Genomic DNA, 14,487 nt, shown 5'->3' with positions numbered 1-14,487 from the left:
ATAATTCTGAAACTATTTCCTCTACTTCCACAGGAAGAATGTAATTTAATTTAATTTTTGCTTTACATAATAATGGCAAGGCTATTCATGTAATTGCATTACTTTTCTCATCTAGTTCCCTTTTCATCTGCTCCAAAGTCTTCCAGGTGTCCCAGTCAGGTCATTAGTCTGTTACAGCAGCCATGGTGCCACCAGAGAAGAAGATCCAAACCCAAAGAAGTTAAACAGATACTTGTAGACTACCAGGCTAACCCACTAATGACACTGCTTTTTATTTGGGACATTGACTACTCTCATTAAATCTCTATTATTACCAAGATAAAGCTCTGGAGGTCTCTCAGAAGGCAAGTCCATTAATCTAAATCAATTGAGGTAACAAAATGGTTGTGGCTCTGATGCTTGAGTCAATGCAGGGACAGAGGTTTAATAAAAGATACAGTCTTCCCCTGCAATCTCTGAGCTTAACTGAAATTATTGGAGTCCTTAATTTCCATGGACTTTATTCAGTGCTCTCACTGTTGCTCACAATTGGGCTGCCACCTTGACATCATCCCTTGTGATGCACGTGGGGTCATTTTGCAACTCTCCTGCACACACAAAGGGGGAGGCCAAAAGAACACATTTCCTTACCAACCTGTTGACAAAACCAGTTCAAGCTCCTCTGAATAATAATCACAAGTGTTGCTAGAGATTTCTACTGTCCTTATCAACACCCGACTTCAAGTCATTTCTCATGTAATCCCTTGTGTGCAGACAAAGCAACAAGGTCCTCTTTATGAGATCACACAACCCTGCAGAAAGTTAGAAGGAAAAATTACAGCTCCTAGATTTGCACTAAAATGGTGAAACTCTGCAGGGGGGCTAGATTTCAATCCCAACATGCTGCATCATCCCTTGGTTTTAGAAACAACCTTGTGGAAACCACTGCAATGACGAGCTGGATTAAAGCAAGAGATCTGCAAACATCACTAAGGGACTGAGACAAAAAGACAAGATGAAGCCGCATTAGTATTTGCCTCTGCAGACATGAAGGCGAAAATGCAAATGCCTAAAGAAACAATGGCAGGAGCTATCATTGCACTCTGAAATAGCCAGAGTAAGCGCCTAAGTGAATTTATGAGATTGTGGGATTATTGGAAACTATGGAAAGCAGTATTTGGCTCTTAGCCCAGACTGCAAGGGGCTTAAAAATGCAGCTGGAATTAGCTTACAGCAAAAGCAGCAGGCCCAGGATGAGGAAAGTATTGTACTCAATGAGATGTGCCTTGGGTCTGACCTCTTTTCATCACACACCATGGGGCTTTCCAAAAATTAAAAGCATTTTACTATGATGGAAAAGGCAGGTGGCACATCCCAGTGCATCAAAAAGTTCAGCACATGTCTTTGCTCTCTTTTGCACCATCAGACACATTTGCTGGAAGGAGGAAAAGAGCTGTCAGTGTTTTCCTTGTTTCACCCCTTCAGCAGCCCAGACAATGTTCCCTACATGCAAGGAGCACTGCAGACTGTAGAGGCCAACCAGAAGGGCAACATGTCAGTGGTCACTTTTGGGTCACCTGCTCCATGGCCAGCTCAAGCACATGCTGGAGAAGGGATGTCTTGCTTGGAGCAGTATTACATGAGGCAAAGACACTAATCCTTCGTGGGATTTTCTTACATTCGGTCTGAGCATCCCAGAGCTGCAAATACAAATTATCCATTGCAACTGTAAGTTCTTCTAGCACCAAAGTCTCCCTTAAAGTGTCCACCCCAAAAATATATCAAGAGTAGTATTCCAAAAGACTTTCTAAGTATGGGATACAGAAAATTTCATCATTCCTTTATTCCAAACCTCCCCTAGCCTGATGCTTTTTAAATTGTCCCTGCATGCAGCTGATCCAACATCTGGAGGTAGGACCCTACCTATGAGCTCCTGCATGAGACTTTCATCCCAGCTGCTTTCTGCTCTGAATGTCCCAACATTTCCACCTCTCCTCTCTGACTGCACAAAACATCCATGATGTATTTTAAGTAACAATTTATGTCAGTACACAGCAGCTAGTGAGACCCCTGGCTCCTCACTACAGTACGAGCCTCGTCAGACAACGCTTCCCTTTCTGTCCAAGCTCTTCCCAACTTGATACCATCTCAGAACCCCCCTTTGGATGTACCCAGGGTCCCAAAGAGGTTCTTTTTCATAAACTTCAAGAATACTGCTCTGAATTATTTTCACTGTCTGTGCCATGAAGCTGGCACACACCACAGATATCAGCTTAGGACCCAGCACGGGGCAGCTCGGCCGAACACATTCGGAAATGGAAATTTTTCACACTGTGATGGGATGTGAGCAGACACGGTGACAACTGGGAAATCCACCACTACATGTAACAAGGCAGAGAGTGGAGGGAAACACTGGGAAGAGCTGAGGAACAAATTCCTAATATTTCAGCAGCCAGAAATGTCATCCCTTTCCCAGGCTGGGGCATGCAGGTGCTGGGAGCTGGCTCTCGGCTGGGCAAACACAGATGCAAGAGCTGAATGGGAGCACAGTCAATCCCAACTATTTTTAACTGGTGCAGAGGAAGCTTTTACTTTTCATTATGAAGGGACAAAGTGTCCATCAGTTGTGCTGAATTTGTTCACAGGACTGGTGGGGGTTGAAGCCTGTAAAGCCCCCAGCCCCTGTCTGTGGGACCAGCAGCTCTAATCCCCCCCAGTCTGCTCACAGCTGCACGGGTCAAAGAGTGGAGCAGCTGAAATGCACTTTTGATACATATGCTGAGGGCTGCCCCAACTTACCCTGAGGGTTTCTGCCTGGTGATTTCCATTAAAACCGACCAGTGAGATCCACTGCAGGCATTAACAAGCACCAGCCCATCAAGGTCCCCTAGATTTAGCTCAGCATGACAAAATAAACAGGGCAGAGACAGCACAAGCAGACACTGGCAGTTGGATCTGGTGGTCCCTCAATGCCACTTTGCTCCCCTGGACAAAAATCTGTGGATTTGGCAGCAGCAGCACCTTTACTTGCCAAGTATGTTGCTTGTGACACTGGAGAGCAGGGGGGTGGGAGGGAGGAGGCAGGGCTGGGACCAGGGCTCTCCACCTCCCCCTTCTTGCCCAGACAGGGTTACAGCTCTGCAATTGAATTGTAGGGTAATTAATTTCCTCATAAACATCAATTTCTGCTGCTGTCCCCACATATGTATTTGAACAGCACCATTCCACACTCCCTCCCCAAAATATCAGCAGCAAAAAGTACTTCCTCATGGGGCATCCCAAGGAGAGGAGTTGTGTCACTGGCCAGATGGTCACACAGCAGCACAAACTTTGTATGCTGGCATTCAGCCAGGTGGTGAAAAGAGAAGCCTCAGCCACCTACTGAATTCTCTGCATCCACCTCCCAAACAAGCTCCTCATACATCTGCTGTCATACATAAACATCATGCCTTGGGTGAATCCAAAGAAGACACAAGCAATTACACCTGTTCTGTCCGTCCTGACCCAGAGAGGTGCTTAAAATGTTCTCAGCTACCAGGGGAAACCACCAGCTTCACAATACAATGTTTGGCACTAAACCAGCTCTACAAGCTCCACGTTTCCAAAAGTATATGCACATCCAGAACATGCACACACATGATAACATGTTGCTCCTCTCTGACAAATAAGCATTTATTAAAATCCTACATTTATTACAGACACTACAATCCCATAAAGGGGCTCAAAAGCCACCAACAGTGGGCATCTTTGGACTTTCCATATGTTCTTAAGGGAGGATTGCCTAGAGGGTGAACTGCTTTCTGTGGCCATCCTTGAAAGGAGAAAGAGACATTTCATTTGTCTTGTTCAGAAGTAAGTGCTGGCATTGCTCAGAGGAACCCTGCCCTCATCACTCACATGAAACGTGCCCTCAAGAGTCTATTTTTCCCCAGCTGCAACAAAGGCAGCTCAGGGCAATTACTTCAGTAGACATTTATGCTGTTATGTGGAGTCAGGCAAGAAGAATCCCTTACAGTCTGTCATGGTCCAGGCACTGCTCTTGCTACATGAAATGAACACAGAAGTTCAAAAGCAAAACTCTGCTCCTGAACATTTCAGCTGAAGTTTAAAAATGAGGTCTAGAGACAGCAAACCCAGGAATTATCTGGGTGGGGAAAGACAGGATCACAACTGTTTTCAACCTATTGCTCATGAGCAAGTTGATACCAAGCTTTGCTCAGTTCTACAGGAAGCTGAAGAGGTTAACACAGAGGTCAGCTTAGAAAACAGTTTAATATTTCCTCACCGGTGTGTTACTTTGCTAGTGATAATACCCAAGAAACAGGAAAATCAGGGACCTACTGCACTGCATTCATATACATATGTTCACAAAGGACATGGGAATGTCTGTGCCCACTTTGAAAGCAAGCACTGGAAAGCAAACAAATCTCTTACCCGGTTGTCCTCTTGAATCTCCCAGTCACTGGAGAAGCTCAACACGTGCTGTGCCTGCGAGCAGTTTGAAAACTGGAAAAGACTGGCAAACATCCTTCTGTTCTCCTGGGTATCAGGGAAAATCGCCTCCTGGAAGTTGACTCCATGTGGCAGGAGGATGTAGTTCTCATCCATTCTGGAACACAGATTGCAAGGGCAGCCCACTGTGAGAATGAACAGCACTCTCTCTCCTGCAGAAGTCACCTGTCATACTTCAGCCTGGCTCAACAAAAAGTCACACAGACTTTTAGCTGGCAAGTGGCTCTCAGTTCTCCTGGCATGTAAGTCACCAGAATGACAATTTCCACCGCAAGGACTGGATCAGGCAGCAGCAGTAAGGACCAAACAGGCTCCTTCCACCCTGCAGACACCTGTGAAACCACATGAAGGAGGCAAAGATGTATTTTGGGCCATGGTTTCTACTGAATTTGCATCACTTTGCCCTTGAGGCCAGACTTGAAGTACTCCTTCACGCAGTCAATAAATAACTTGTGTCAATAAAATGTGTTTAAAGATGTTGCTGCAGACTAAGCCCTAGAGAGAATCAAAACGAGTTTTGTTATGCACCCAGTGCAAGAATATACCAAGTATTTCAAAACAAGCCACTGAGTAGTACTTTGCAAATGCTCTTGAATTGAAAGGTCACGGAGATGGCTCTGTTCCCACACTGTGGTTTATTTTCTTATTCTTTCGATGAGCCCAAAGTCAGGGTTTGGCTGGGGCTCGGGAGAGCCGATGGAAAGCTGTCGGGTGAGTATTTGGGAATGGGTTTTAAACTCCTATGCCAAACGTCGGCAAGAAGGCGCTGGCCTCTCTCCAGCTGCGTGACCGTCCCGCCGCAAAAACAAAAGCAGCAGCACCCGCGAGTTACTCAACAGCAGCTCCCCGTGCGCGTGCTGGCCGACAGTGCTGGAATACTGTGGGAGTTTGGTGTTTCGGGTTTTTCTTACCCTATGAAACCGTGTGTGGAAGCGCAAAGGAGAAGGCGCTGCGCGGAGAGCGGCAGCGGGACGGAGCGAACCCTGCGGGCTGGGACGGGCGCGCGTCCCCCGCCCGCGGAGATGCCCCGGAGCCTGGATACGACATCCCAATCCCTTCCCGAACCCCCATACCCCGGGACTCACCGGAGGAAGAAGAAATAAGCGTAGCCCTGCATGACGGTGTGCGAGTGGCAGGAGAAGTAGCCGAGGCCGGTGAGGTTGAGGCGGGAGCCGGCGGGCACCTCCAGCATGCTGCCCCACGCCTGGTCGCACAGCAGCTCGATCTCGGCCGAGTAAAAGAGGTCCCCCGCTCCCTGCTGGGGGCCGCCGGGGGGGCCCCTCTGCCAGGGCAGGTAGTTGTAGGCGCCGTAGGGGTCGGGGTGCAGCGCCAGCACCCGCGCGTACACGATGATCGCGGCCAGCTCGGCCCGGCAGCCCTCGCTGAGCGGCCGCCACTCTGCCGGCAGCTGGCAGCCCCCGCCGCCGCCCGCCCAGCCCCCCAGCACCAGCACCAGCCCCAGCACCAGCACCGGCACCGGCACCGGCATCCGCGCCGGCAGCGGTACCGGCAGCGGCGGCATCGCGGGCGGGTCCGGGCCGGGCGGGCAGGGCAGGGCCGGGGGTCAGGGGGGGTGCAGCGGGGGGCAGGACGGCCCGGAGGCGCTGCGGACTGCCCCGGAGGGTACGGGAGACTGGGGGTGGGCGAGAGCGCAGGGAGGCAGCGAAGGATGAGAAGGGGTTGGGGGTGCCAAGGGACGGGAGGGAGGGGTGGAGTGTGCTAGGGACAGATGCCCAGAGGGCAGAGAGCCGAGCGGGCAGGGGTGCGAAGGGACGAAGATGCAGAGGGTCGAGGGGCAGGGGGTGTACGGGGGCTGAGATGCGAGCAGCAGAGATACAAAGGGGAGGGATGGGAAAAGGCAGAGTTGCGAAGGGGGCAGAGAGGCAAAGGGGAGGGATGTAAGTGAGAGAGGTGCAAAGGGGGAGGTGAAAAGGGAGGGATACAAAGGGGAGGGATGCGAAGGCAGTTGCAAAGAAAAGGAATGTAAATGGGAGAAGTGGACAGGACGGAGACTGCAAAGAGGGAAGGTGTAGAAGAGCAGAGATGAGAAAGGCACAGTCCTGGGTGAGGGCAGTTGCCGCCAGACACACCTTGGACCCAGTGTGAGCACTTGGTGGCACTCAGGGCTTTGGAAGGTGAAGGTGTGACTCGTAGGGTTTCGGAAGTGCAAGAGTCCCAGTGGAGCAGGGGGCTGCGCACAGCTCCCCTAGGTAAGAAAATCCTGGGAAACTTAAGATGTGTTTGTGTAGAAACTTGTAACTCTAGTCATCCACTTCTCCCAAGTCAAATAAGGCTGGAGAAAAATTTGAAAATGTAGGAGACCAGCTCTTCCTAGCAGCCTGCAATCATTTTCCAAAATACATCTGGTGAGCAAGGTAAAAGTAAAAAAACAGCTCTCAATATATTTTGACTTCCTACAACAGTCTGATGCAGCTTAGGGCTTCTCCAGCTTTTTGGCAGATAGCTCAAAGACTGACCCTCTCCCCACATACAAACTGCTCTGGAGCTTCTCCCAAGGATCCCTGGGGGCCTTGCACCACTCACAGCCTCCAAGAGCCTCTTTCTATTCTAGTCTTCTCCTTTTCCCACATCTGTTCTCACTTGGAATAATAGTCCAGAATGGGCATGGGATGCTTAAAATCTTTTGGAGCTTTTTTTTTTTTTTTTGTATGAATATCATGGAGACACAGTAACAGTTAAATCTCTCCCTGGCTATAAAGGTTACTCAAAATCTGGTAGCCTGTCCTGCCTGGTTCCTTGAATCTCACCCTTCATCTGCCTCCATCTACCTCTCCAGTCCTCTACAAGGACTAGGAGCTCTCTGAAGCAGAAAGTGTGTCTTTGTTCCGTGTTCATGCTCCACCTGGTATAAGAGGGTCCTTGTCAGGACTGGGGTTTGAAATAATGTGCAAAATAATGAATCATTAGTTGAATAACGCTGAGTCAATTCCATAAAAATGAGATAAAATATATCCATTGACAAGTATCTTCCTCTGGAATAGTTTCATCTGTCTCATCTGTGTGCTGAAGAGTTTCACAAACTAGTATTCATATTTCATGATGACAAGATGCTACAATATATTTCATCATAGCTTTATGCATGAACAGCAAAGTTGGTTCTTGTTAAAGCTCTTGATTTTTTTCCCTAAAACAATTTCAGAATGACATATAGAGTTTTTCTAAGTTTTTTCCCTGCTTCTCAAAGATCAACAAATTACTTCAAACTTTCAGGAAAAGATCTTAAAAAGACAATTTTGAATTTTTTTTAGAAAATACCCTCCAGAAATCCCAAAAGACCAACCAGGTCTGTATTTCTTTAACGTTAACCACCATGAAAAACTGCTTTTAGCTTTGGAACCTGAAGGGACAAAACTGTTGTAGAGAAGGTTTCAGAGCCTCTTTCAGTAAGTTTTAGATAAATAAATAAATAATAAAGAGTAAAACAAAGGATTGAAGTTGATGTTGACTTCAGATAAAGCTGAGACAGTTTTGGAGGCATTTTGTGCAATCCAGTGTAAATGGAGGCTTTGATACAAACCTCAGCTTTCTATGGAGAAATGGTATCTTGAGATATTGGCAAACAATAGAAAGAAGTACTGCAAGTGTTGGGAGAGATGTTCAGCCCATCCAAGGTAGTCTTTCCATGTCTGTCCATGTCTTTTCCAAGCAAATTTTGTGTTCAGTGTGGGCAGCAGCATGTGAGTGTTCTATTATTTCAGTACCACTATTCTGGAGGCAGAGCCCCAGGTGGCTGATGAGATTTTGTAGCCATAGGTTGGTAGGTTTTGTCCCAGGAACCAAATACTTAGCTTGTGTAAAATAAAGTTTCTATTTCCTCCATGTATACATACAAGATTGATATATTCTGGGCAGAAAAGCCTCACATTTAACCTTAATCTCTGCTTACTGTATGTTGCAAGTAAATAATGGTCAACTGTCCTCAAGAAATATCTGATCTAAGCTGTGATCTGTTCTGCTGTTCCTCATATTTCATTTAGCCACCGCATAACATAACACAATTTAGCTGGGAGGGACGACAGGGTGAGAAAGGACAGGCAGCTCACAACCAAAATATGGAAGCCTTTCCTTAATGCTAGTATTAATAGCCTAAACTGCTTATATTTGTTCAGGGTGTTTGAATCAGTAAGCCAGCTCAGAAAACACAACAGCATTTGTTGGCATACTCTGGTGCTGGCTGATGCTCTCCAAATTTCTTTTTGGTGGTGATTACCAGAGTGTGGATGCAAATAATTAATGTTCTGTGGAATTTCTCTGTCATTCTGCAGAGTGGTCACATCAGCATTTTGAGGACACAGCAGGCATCCACAGAATTGATTTCAGAGCTGAATGAGCTGAAGCAGGGTCTTAGCCATAACCCTGGAACAGACACAGGAGGTGTGCAAGTCTGCACATAAAAATACCTCTCCCTTGGAAGTGCCTGATTTCCTTGGTCTCTTATATTCATGTTTACTGGTGCTGTGCCCATTGTCACTGTAAGGACTTGGGATGGCTCATCTTCTCCTGTGCCCTCTGTGACATGTCCCCAGCTGAGAGATCTCCCTGTCTGGAGTCTCTCTGGAGATTTACCAGTGTGTAACCTTTCCTTCCGATATCAATAAGCTGATCCTTCTGCTGTTTCAGTTCATTAGCAACTCAGATGGTGTTTTGGTAAAGAATTCAAACCACCTACATTCAGTGATTAATGTGATTTTGTTCTTAAATTTCTCTCCACAGAAGCACCATCAATTTTGTTCTCTCTTCCTTCATTTCTGAGGTAGTGAAAAGTAACAGGAGCATCTGAATTCATTCCAGGAGTCCTTTCTCTTCCAGCTCTAGATAACGAGGAATTAGTGACATGAAGTAAGGATTTAAAGCCCTCCCTGGAGACTGCATCCTTCAGATCTGTGTTTGCTGTTTCCCTGCAGGGATCCCCTGGCTGATCTGAGATGTTCTTCAGTGCAGTGTGAATACTTTTGTACTGTGAACTCAGTGTGGGTCTGACAAGTGCTGCAGCCAAAACCAGCTAATCAGGGGAGCACCAATAGAGCCAATTACTGCTCAGGCTGCACTTTCAGCCACTCATGCATGTACCACAGTTATTCATTCACTTCCTCTGCTTAGATAGTCTTGTAGGCTATGAGACAGGCTCATGATTTTCCCAGGCAGGAGTGTTTCCCTTTTTTTCCCCACATTTTTACAGATATTTAAATCAAAGGTTTCTCCCCCTGGGGTATGTAATTTTCTTTGCTGTTTCTGTGCAATATGGGTGATTGAAATCTTTTAATAAAACATTGCTTTGCTCTGTCTCTCTTTGCCTCTAAAGTATTAACCGAGTTGAACATTAGCCCAGGTGTCAAACAGGAGAACACGGTGCTTGGTCTGGCTGCCTTTCTGATGGGTGTAGGTGATCTGAAACCTCAGCCCAGCTGTCTTTCATTTATGTATCTGCAGTGATTCCTTTGTAGTCCAAGGTACAAAATATCAAACCCAGATTCTGCCCCCCCCCCCCCCCCCCCCCCCGCCTACTGCTCTTTAAACTGGGTGACCTACAGAGATGAGTATTTGGCTGTGCTAGTGTCCCCACAGGAAGAGATGTTTTTGTTAGCTTCTTCTACCTATGCTTCTCTAATTTGAGTCATTCTTCTCATAGTTTGACATTTAGTCCATTGTACTTAACTATTTTTGTACCAATACTGAGCTGACTGATTTGTATCTAAAAAAACCCCAACCAAATACAAAAACAAAACAAAACAAAACAAAAAAAGAATTCCTGGCCATAAAGATAAAGAAACTGGACCTGGCCTTAGGGATCAGCTGGGAATACACTGTTGTCTCAAAGAGTTTAGAAAGATTTATTTTATGCACAGCAGTAAAAAGACTTTTTTATCCATTACTTGAACTTACAGCCTGGATGACATCCTCCCAGACATTCTCCCTTTCCTGCCATTCACACAACAAAGATGCCTTTTTGTCTCCTGCCTGGAATCCTGCAGCATCTTTTCCTGGGCAGATCCGGCCTTGGCCCACCACTGCCTATCCAACTTATTGCCACACCCAATGCTTTTACAGCTTGTCATGGCTGAGCTTGTTTACCTCCCACCTATCCCCTGGATTCCCTTGACTACCTGCCTCCTCCAGCCTCTGCTTACACAAGAGTTCTGAGGCAAGGGCTTCCTCAGCTCTGCATTTCTGCAGCAGCTGGTTTGTGAGCCATGACTGCAGGTCCAAGAACAAGAATAGCAACAACATGCAAGCTGATTCCAGCCCAAGTCAGCAGAGGCCAGAAGTTGCTGGACTCATAAGTCTGTTCATAAATCAGGGTGAAATGTGCTGTCTGAATGCAGCTCCCAGTAGACACACATCTGCATAACACATACCACTGACACAACCAGCGATGGGAAAGATATCCAAACATAGCATTCCCACAGCTGGGGAGAAAGGAATAAAGATGTCTAATTCCCCTGTCCCTGGGGTGAACCCTGGCTCAGGTAAATGCACTTTTTCTGCATCAGAGGTTTTAAAGGTAGAGGGATTGTTAGGAAAGTCTAGTCTGTCCACACTGATGATGTCACTCAGGGACTCCTAAATTTAGAAGAATGTGGAAGACACACAATTCTCACTTTAAAATCTTGGGTGGTGGAGAAGATAAGTCATCCTTTGGTCAGTCGTTCCAATGGTAAAATCTTATGCCTTTTCTCCTTCTGGATCTAACTGGCTTCAGATTCCATCCATAGGTTCATGTCATGCTGTTGTCTGCTATGTGAAAGAAAACCCCTCTTATTAGAAATTCTCACCCAGCTTTAGCATTTATAATCCAATAATCAAGTAATACCTTGAACAAATTGAACACACTTTCCTTTACTTGGTGGCAAGATGACCAAACATTATTGTAGCTTGACTGCCCCAGATTTTTAACATTCTTTTCTTCAGCAGACCCCAGAGATGAACTCAGAATCATAAAGCCTGGCCTCCAAAGAGCCAGAGAGAGAGCAGCACTACCACATCTATTTGATTTTCTGTTCTTTTATCCAAGAACCACATTTATTCTGCTAGCCAGCATTACACAAGTATAGAACAATTTGCATTAGTCACTCCTGAAGAAAAATTGTATTGGCAAAGTACAACTTGCCTTTCAATCCAAGCTTCACTTATCAAGTGAAGGTAATTCTGGCCTGATTTTGGGCCAGGGCATTAATCCCTCCAACACCCAGTCACTCACACTGGTTCTCTTCAGCTGCAGGATCACAGGAGAGTGATGAAGAAAGTGATGCTTACATATCTAAGTCCTAATGTAACAGCCATATTGTAGGACTTTGGCTTCTTGTCTGGAAATAAAAAGATAGAGATGTGAAATGTTTTGTCTATGCTCAAGTTTTCTGGATTTATATCTTGTCCCTCCTGTGTTTCCTGAGAGTTGAATTTTCTTTAGTTTTTAATCACACATGGAGGTAACATGTTTGACACAGTCTTCTTCTAAAGTGAATTTAGTGCTCTAAGTGGTAACAGATTTCTGGGGCTGACTTCTCTCTGTGCCCCCAACAGAAGAGAAGCACCAGAGCTGTGGAAGGGGTTGCCTTTCAAAAGGGCCAAGATGCTCCCAAACAAAGCCCGCTCTGTCTTTGCGAGTGCAGAGAGAAGATGTGCAGGTAGATCCAGCAGAGACAGGTCATCAGAGACAACAAGTGTTCCTGTGCAGCCTTTCTTCCTTCATCACTCAGAAACCAGCACCTGCCCTCAGAGGGTCTTGTGTAGAGCCCAAATGGAAAAGAGAATCATTCCTCTTATATAACTGCCTGAACAGCAATGGGCACTTGTGCACAAGAGGCTGCCCAGCCCCATCTTAGGATGACCCCACGCAGATGAACATTTCTTCTTGCAGTTTGGCTGGGCAGAACAGAAAGAGGAAAAGGGCATCTTACAATGAGAGACCTTGGCACCATCTATGCTTAATGCAATTGAACTCACTCTCTGCTCAGGTTTCACAACTGGGCTCTTACTCTGATGCGTTAATTCTCTTTGACATCCCTTCTGTCCCTCCCCTGCTTTCATTGAGTCTAAAATAACCCAACTGTCCATCTTGCTTATGGAATTACTGAACTTTTAAGAGAACACAAAGTGCTCTCCCACAAGGATTTGGGATTAAACCTCTCTTGTTTATGTTAAACATTACATCTTAATTCTTCCACTGCTGGAGGGCAAATCAGTCCCCACAACCCCAAAGAAACCTGTTTTCAAGCCTATAGCATAGGTCAGTGAGATTTGTTTCTCATTACAGAAGTTCTTTCCAGTAAAGTTGTCTCATGGTATATGACATTTCTATTAGAAAACACCTCTATATAATTTAAAGTATTTTTATTTAAAGTATTTTCCATTATAAACCAACAGATGCTTGATTTTCAGCACAAATTCTCTCAAACTGCATTAATCAATGGACTCCCTCATTATTTTTCATGGGATGGGGTAAGGAAAACAACTGCTTCCCATCCCATGTCTCATTCAACAGCCAGGGAGCTCTGGCTTTGGAGTGGGGAATCCCACTGAAGCTGGCATTTCCTTGAACTGGTCTGACTTCAATCTCCTGGCTCTGGGGCTGTCTGTGCCTCGTGTACAGATGTGCATGCGCATCTGGAAGGGCAGACTTCTTGCAAAGAGGGGCAAGGTAGCACAGATTATTGAGTGATAGATTACTGTAGACCACCACAGGGTTAGAAGTTCCCCTGCACCCCAGGAAGTCCCACAGATGAAGGGGTAGGAAATAATGAGGGATGAGGCAGACACAGAGATGCAGAGCCCAAGAGAAAGCTAAAGACAGTGGGGAAAAGGTGGAAGAAGTGGGAGAAAGTGACTTAGGACAGGAAGAAAAGGTCAGTAAGGGAAGTAGCATGTCAAGGAAAATTTTAAGCAAAGAAGGAGCAAAGGAAGTAGTTAAGCTAACTAATTGAACAGTATGTGGTAAAACTAGAGAAATAAGGTCAAGAAAGGAAGGAAGGAAAAAGGAAAAATGAGAACCCTAAGCCTTTTTTTCTTACATGGCCACCAACTGGAGATGTCCAGTACAAACCCCATCAGAGAAACCTGTCCATCCCTACAGGATATTGTCAGACGTACTGTAACACCAGCTTTCACTCTGACACTGGCCAGCTTGCATTGCCTCCTGTCCTGCAGAAAGCTTGGCTTAACCTGAGTGGCATGCCCTGCCTTATGTCTCTCTCAGCTGCTCCCTGTGCTCCTGACCCTCCTGGAGCCAGAGAGCTGCTGTGCCTGCCCCACCACAGCCCCACCATCACCCCCAAACCACCTGCTTTCTCATGGGCATCCCCATACCTACTTCAATTTCTGGGCCATTTTAAGTTAAGTACGGAGGGGAAAGAGGTGAGTTTGCTTGTTTGGGGTGGCCTAACCAGCTGTGTCCCTGACAGTACAGGGTCATAACCTTCCCACCAATTTCCAGCAACACTCACATGAGATGTGTCCACTCCCCACAAACCACCTATTCCCCAACCACCAGGCAGCAAGCTTCTCACTTTAACTGCTGCTGAGAGGGCATCAAATCACCTAAAGAAAACCTCAATATAAGGGGTCAAGGCCCTGCTCTATTAGCATATGGGCTTTGTATTTTTCTGCCTTAAGTAGGTCTTGTTCATCTCTGCCATGCTCTGGAGTAGAGCTCTACCCACAGAGCAGCTGACATGAAAGCACATCCCCCCATCAATGTGCAGGAGATTTCTTTGGATTTTAGAAATTACTCTTTACAAAGGATAAAAAGGCTACACTTAACCCGGTGAGTTAACCCAAGCACGTGGTCAAGGCATTGAAATGGGCTCTGATCCAGCTCCCTCATGGAGAATCCTCCTCTTCTGATGGCAATCAGCTGGCTTGGTGCTGAGCACAACTGTCCTCCTGACTCAGGGGAATTTCTTTCCTCCATAGCTGGGTCAGCAATGCTACCAACATTCATGAAGGATTCGCTTGGATGCTTGTGATGAGGGCAATGCT

General features: G+C 46.3%; 1 protein-coding gene across 1 annotated transcript in view; it reads right to left on the bottom strand.

Moving 5' to 3' along the window:
• Positions 1–6,013, bottom strand: part of CCDC3 (coiled-coil domain containing 3) — a 34,116-nt gene extending 28,103 nt beyond the window's left edge. Inside the window, exons 1-2 of the mRNA XM_062490851.1 lie at positions 5,577–6,013; positions 4,414–4,588 (exon numbers count right to left, since the gene is read on the bottom strand). Coding sequence (XP_062346835.1) covers positions 4,414–4,588; positions 5,577–6,013 — 612 coding nt within the window. The remainder of the gene's footprint in view (positions 1–4,413; positions 4,589–5,576) is intronic.
• Between the last annotated feature and the right edge of the window lie 8,474 nt (positions 6,014–14,487).

This window comes from Cinclus cinclus, chromosome 4 (genome assembly GCF_963662255.1).
Source record: "Cinclus cinclus chromosome 4, bCinCin1.1, whole genome shotgun sequence".
NCBI lineage: Eukaryota > Metazoa > Chordata > Aves > Passeriformes > Cinclidae > Cinclus > Cinclus cinclus.
The sequence above is the reverse complement of the archived record's forward strand: the minus strand, read 5'-3'. Positions and strand labels throughout refer to the sequence as shown.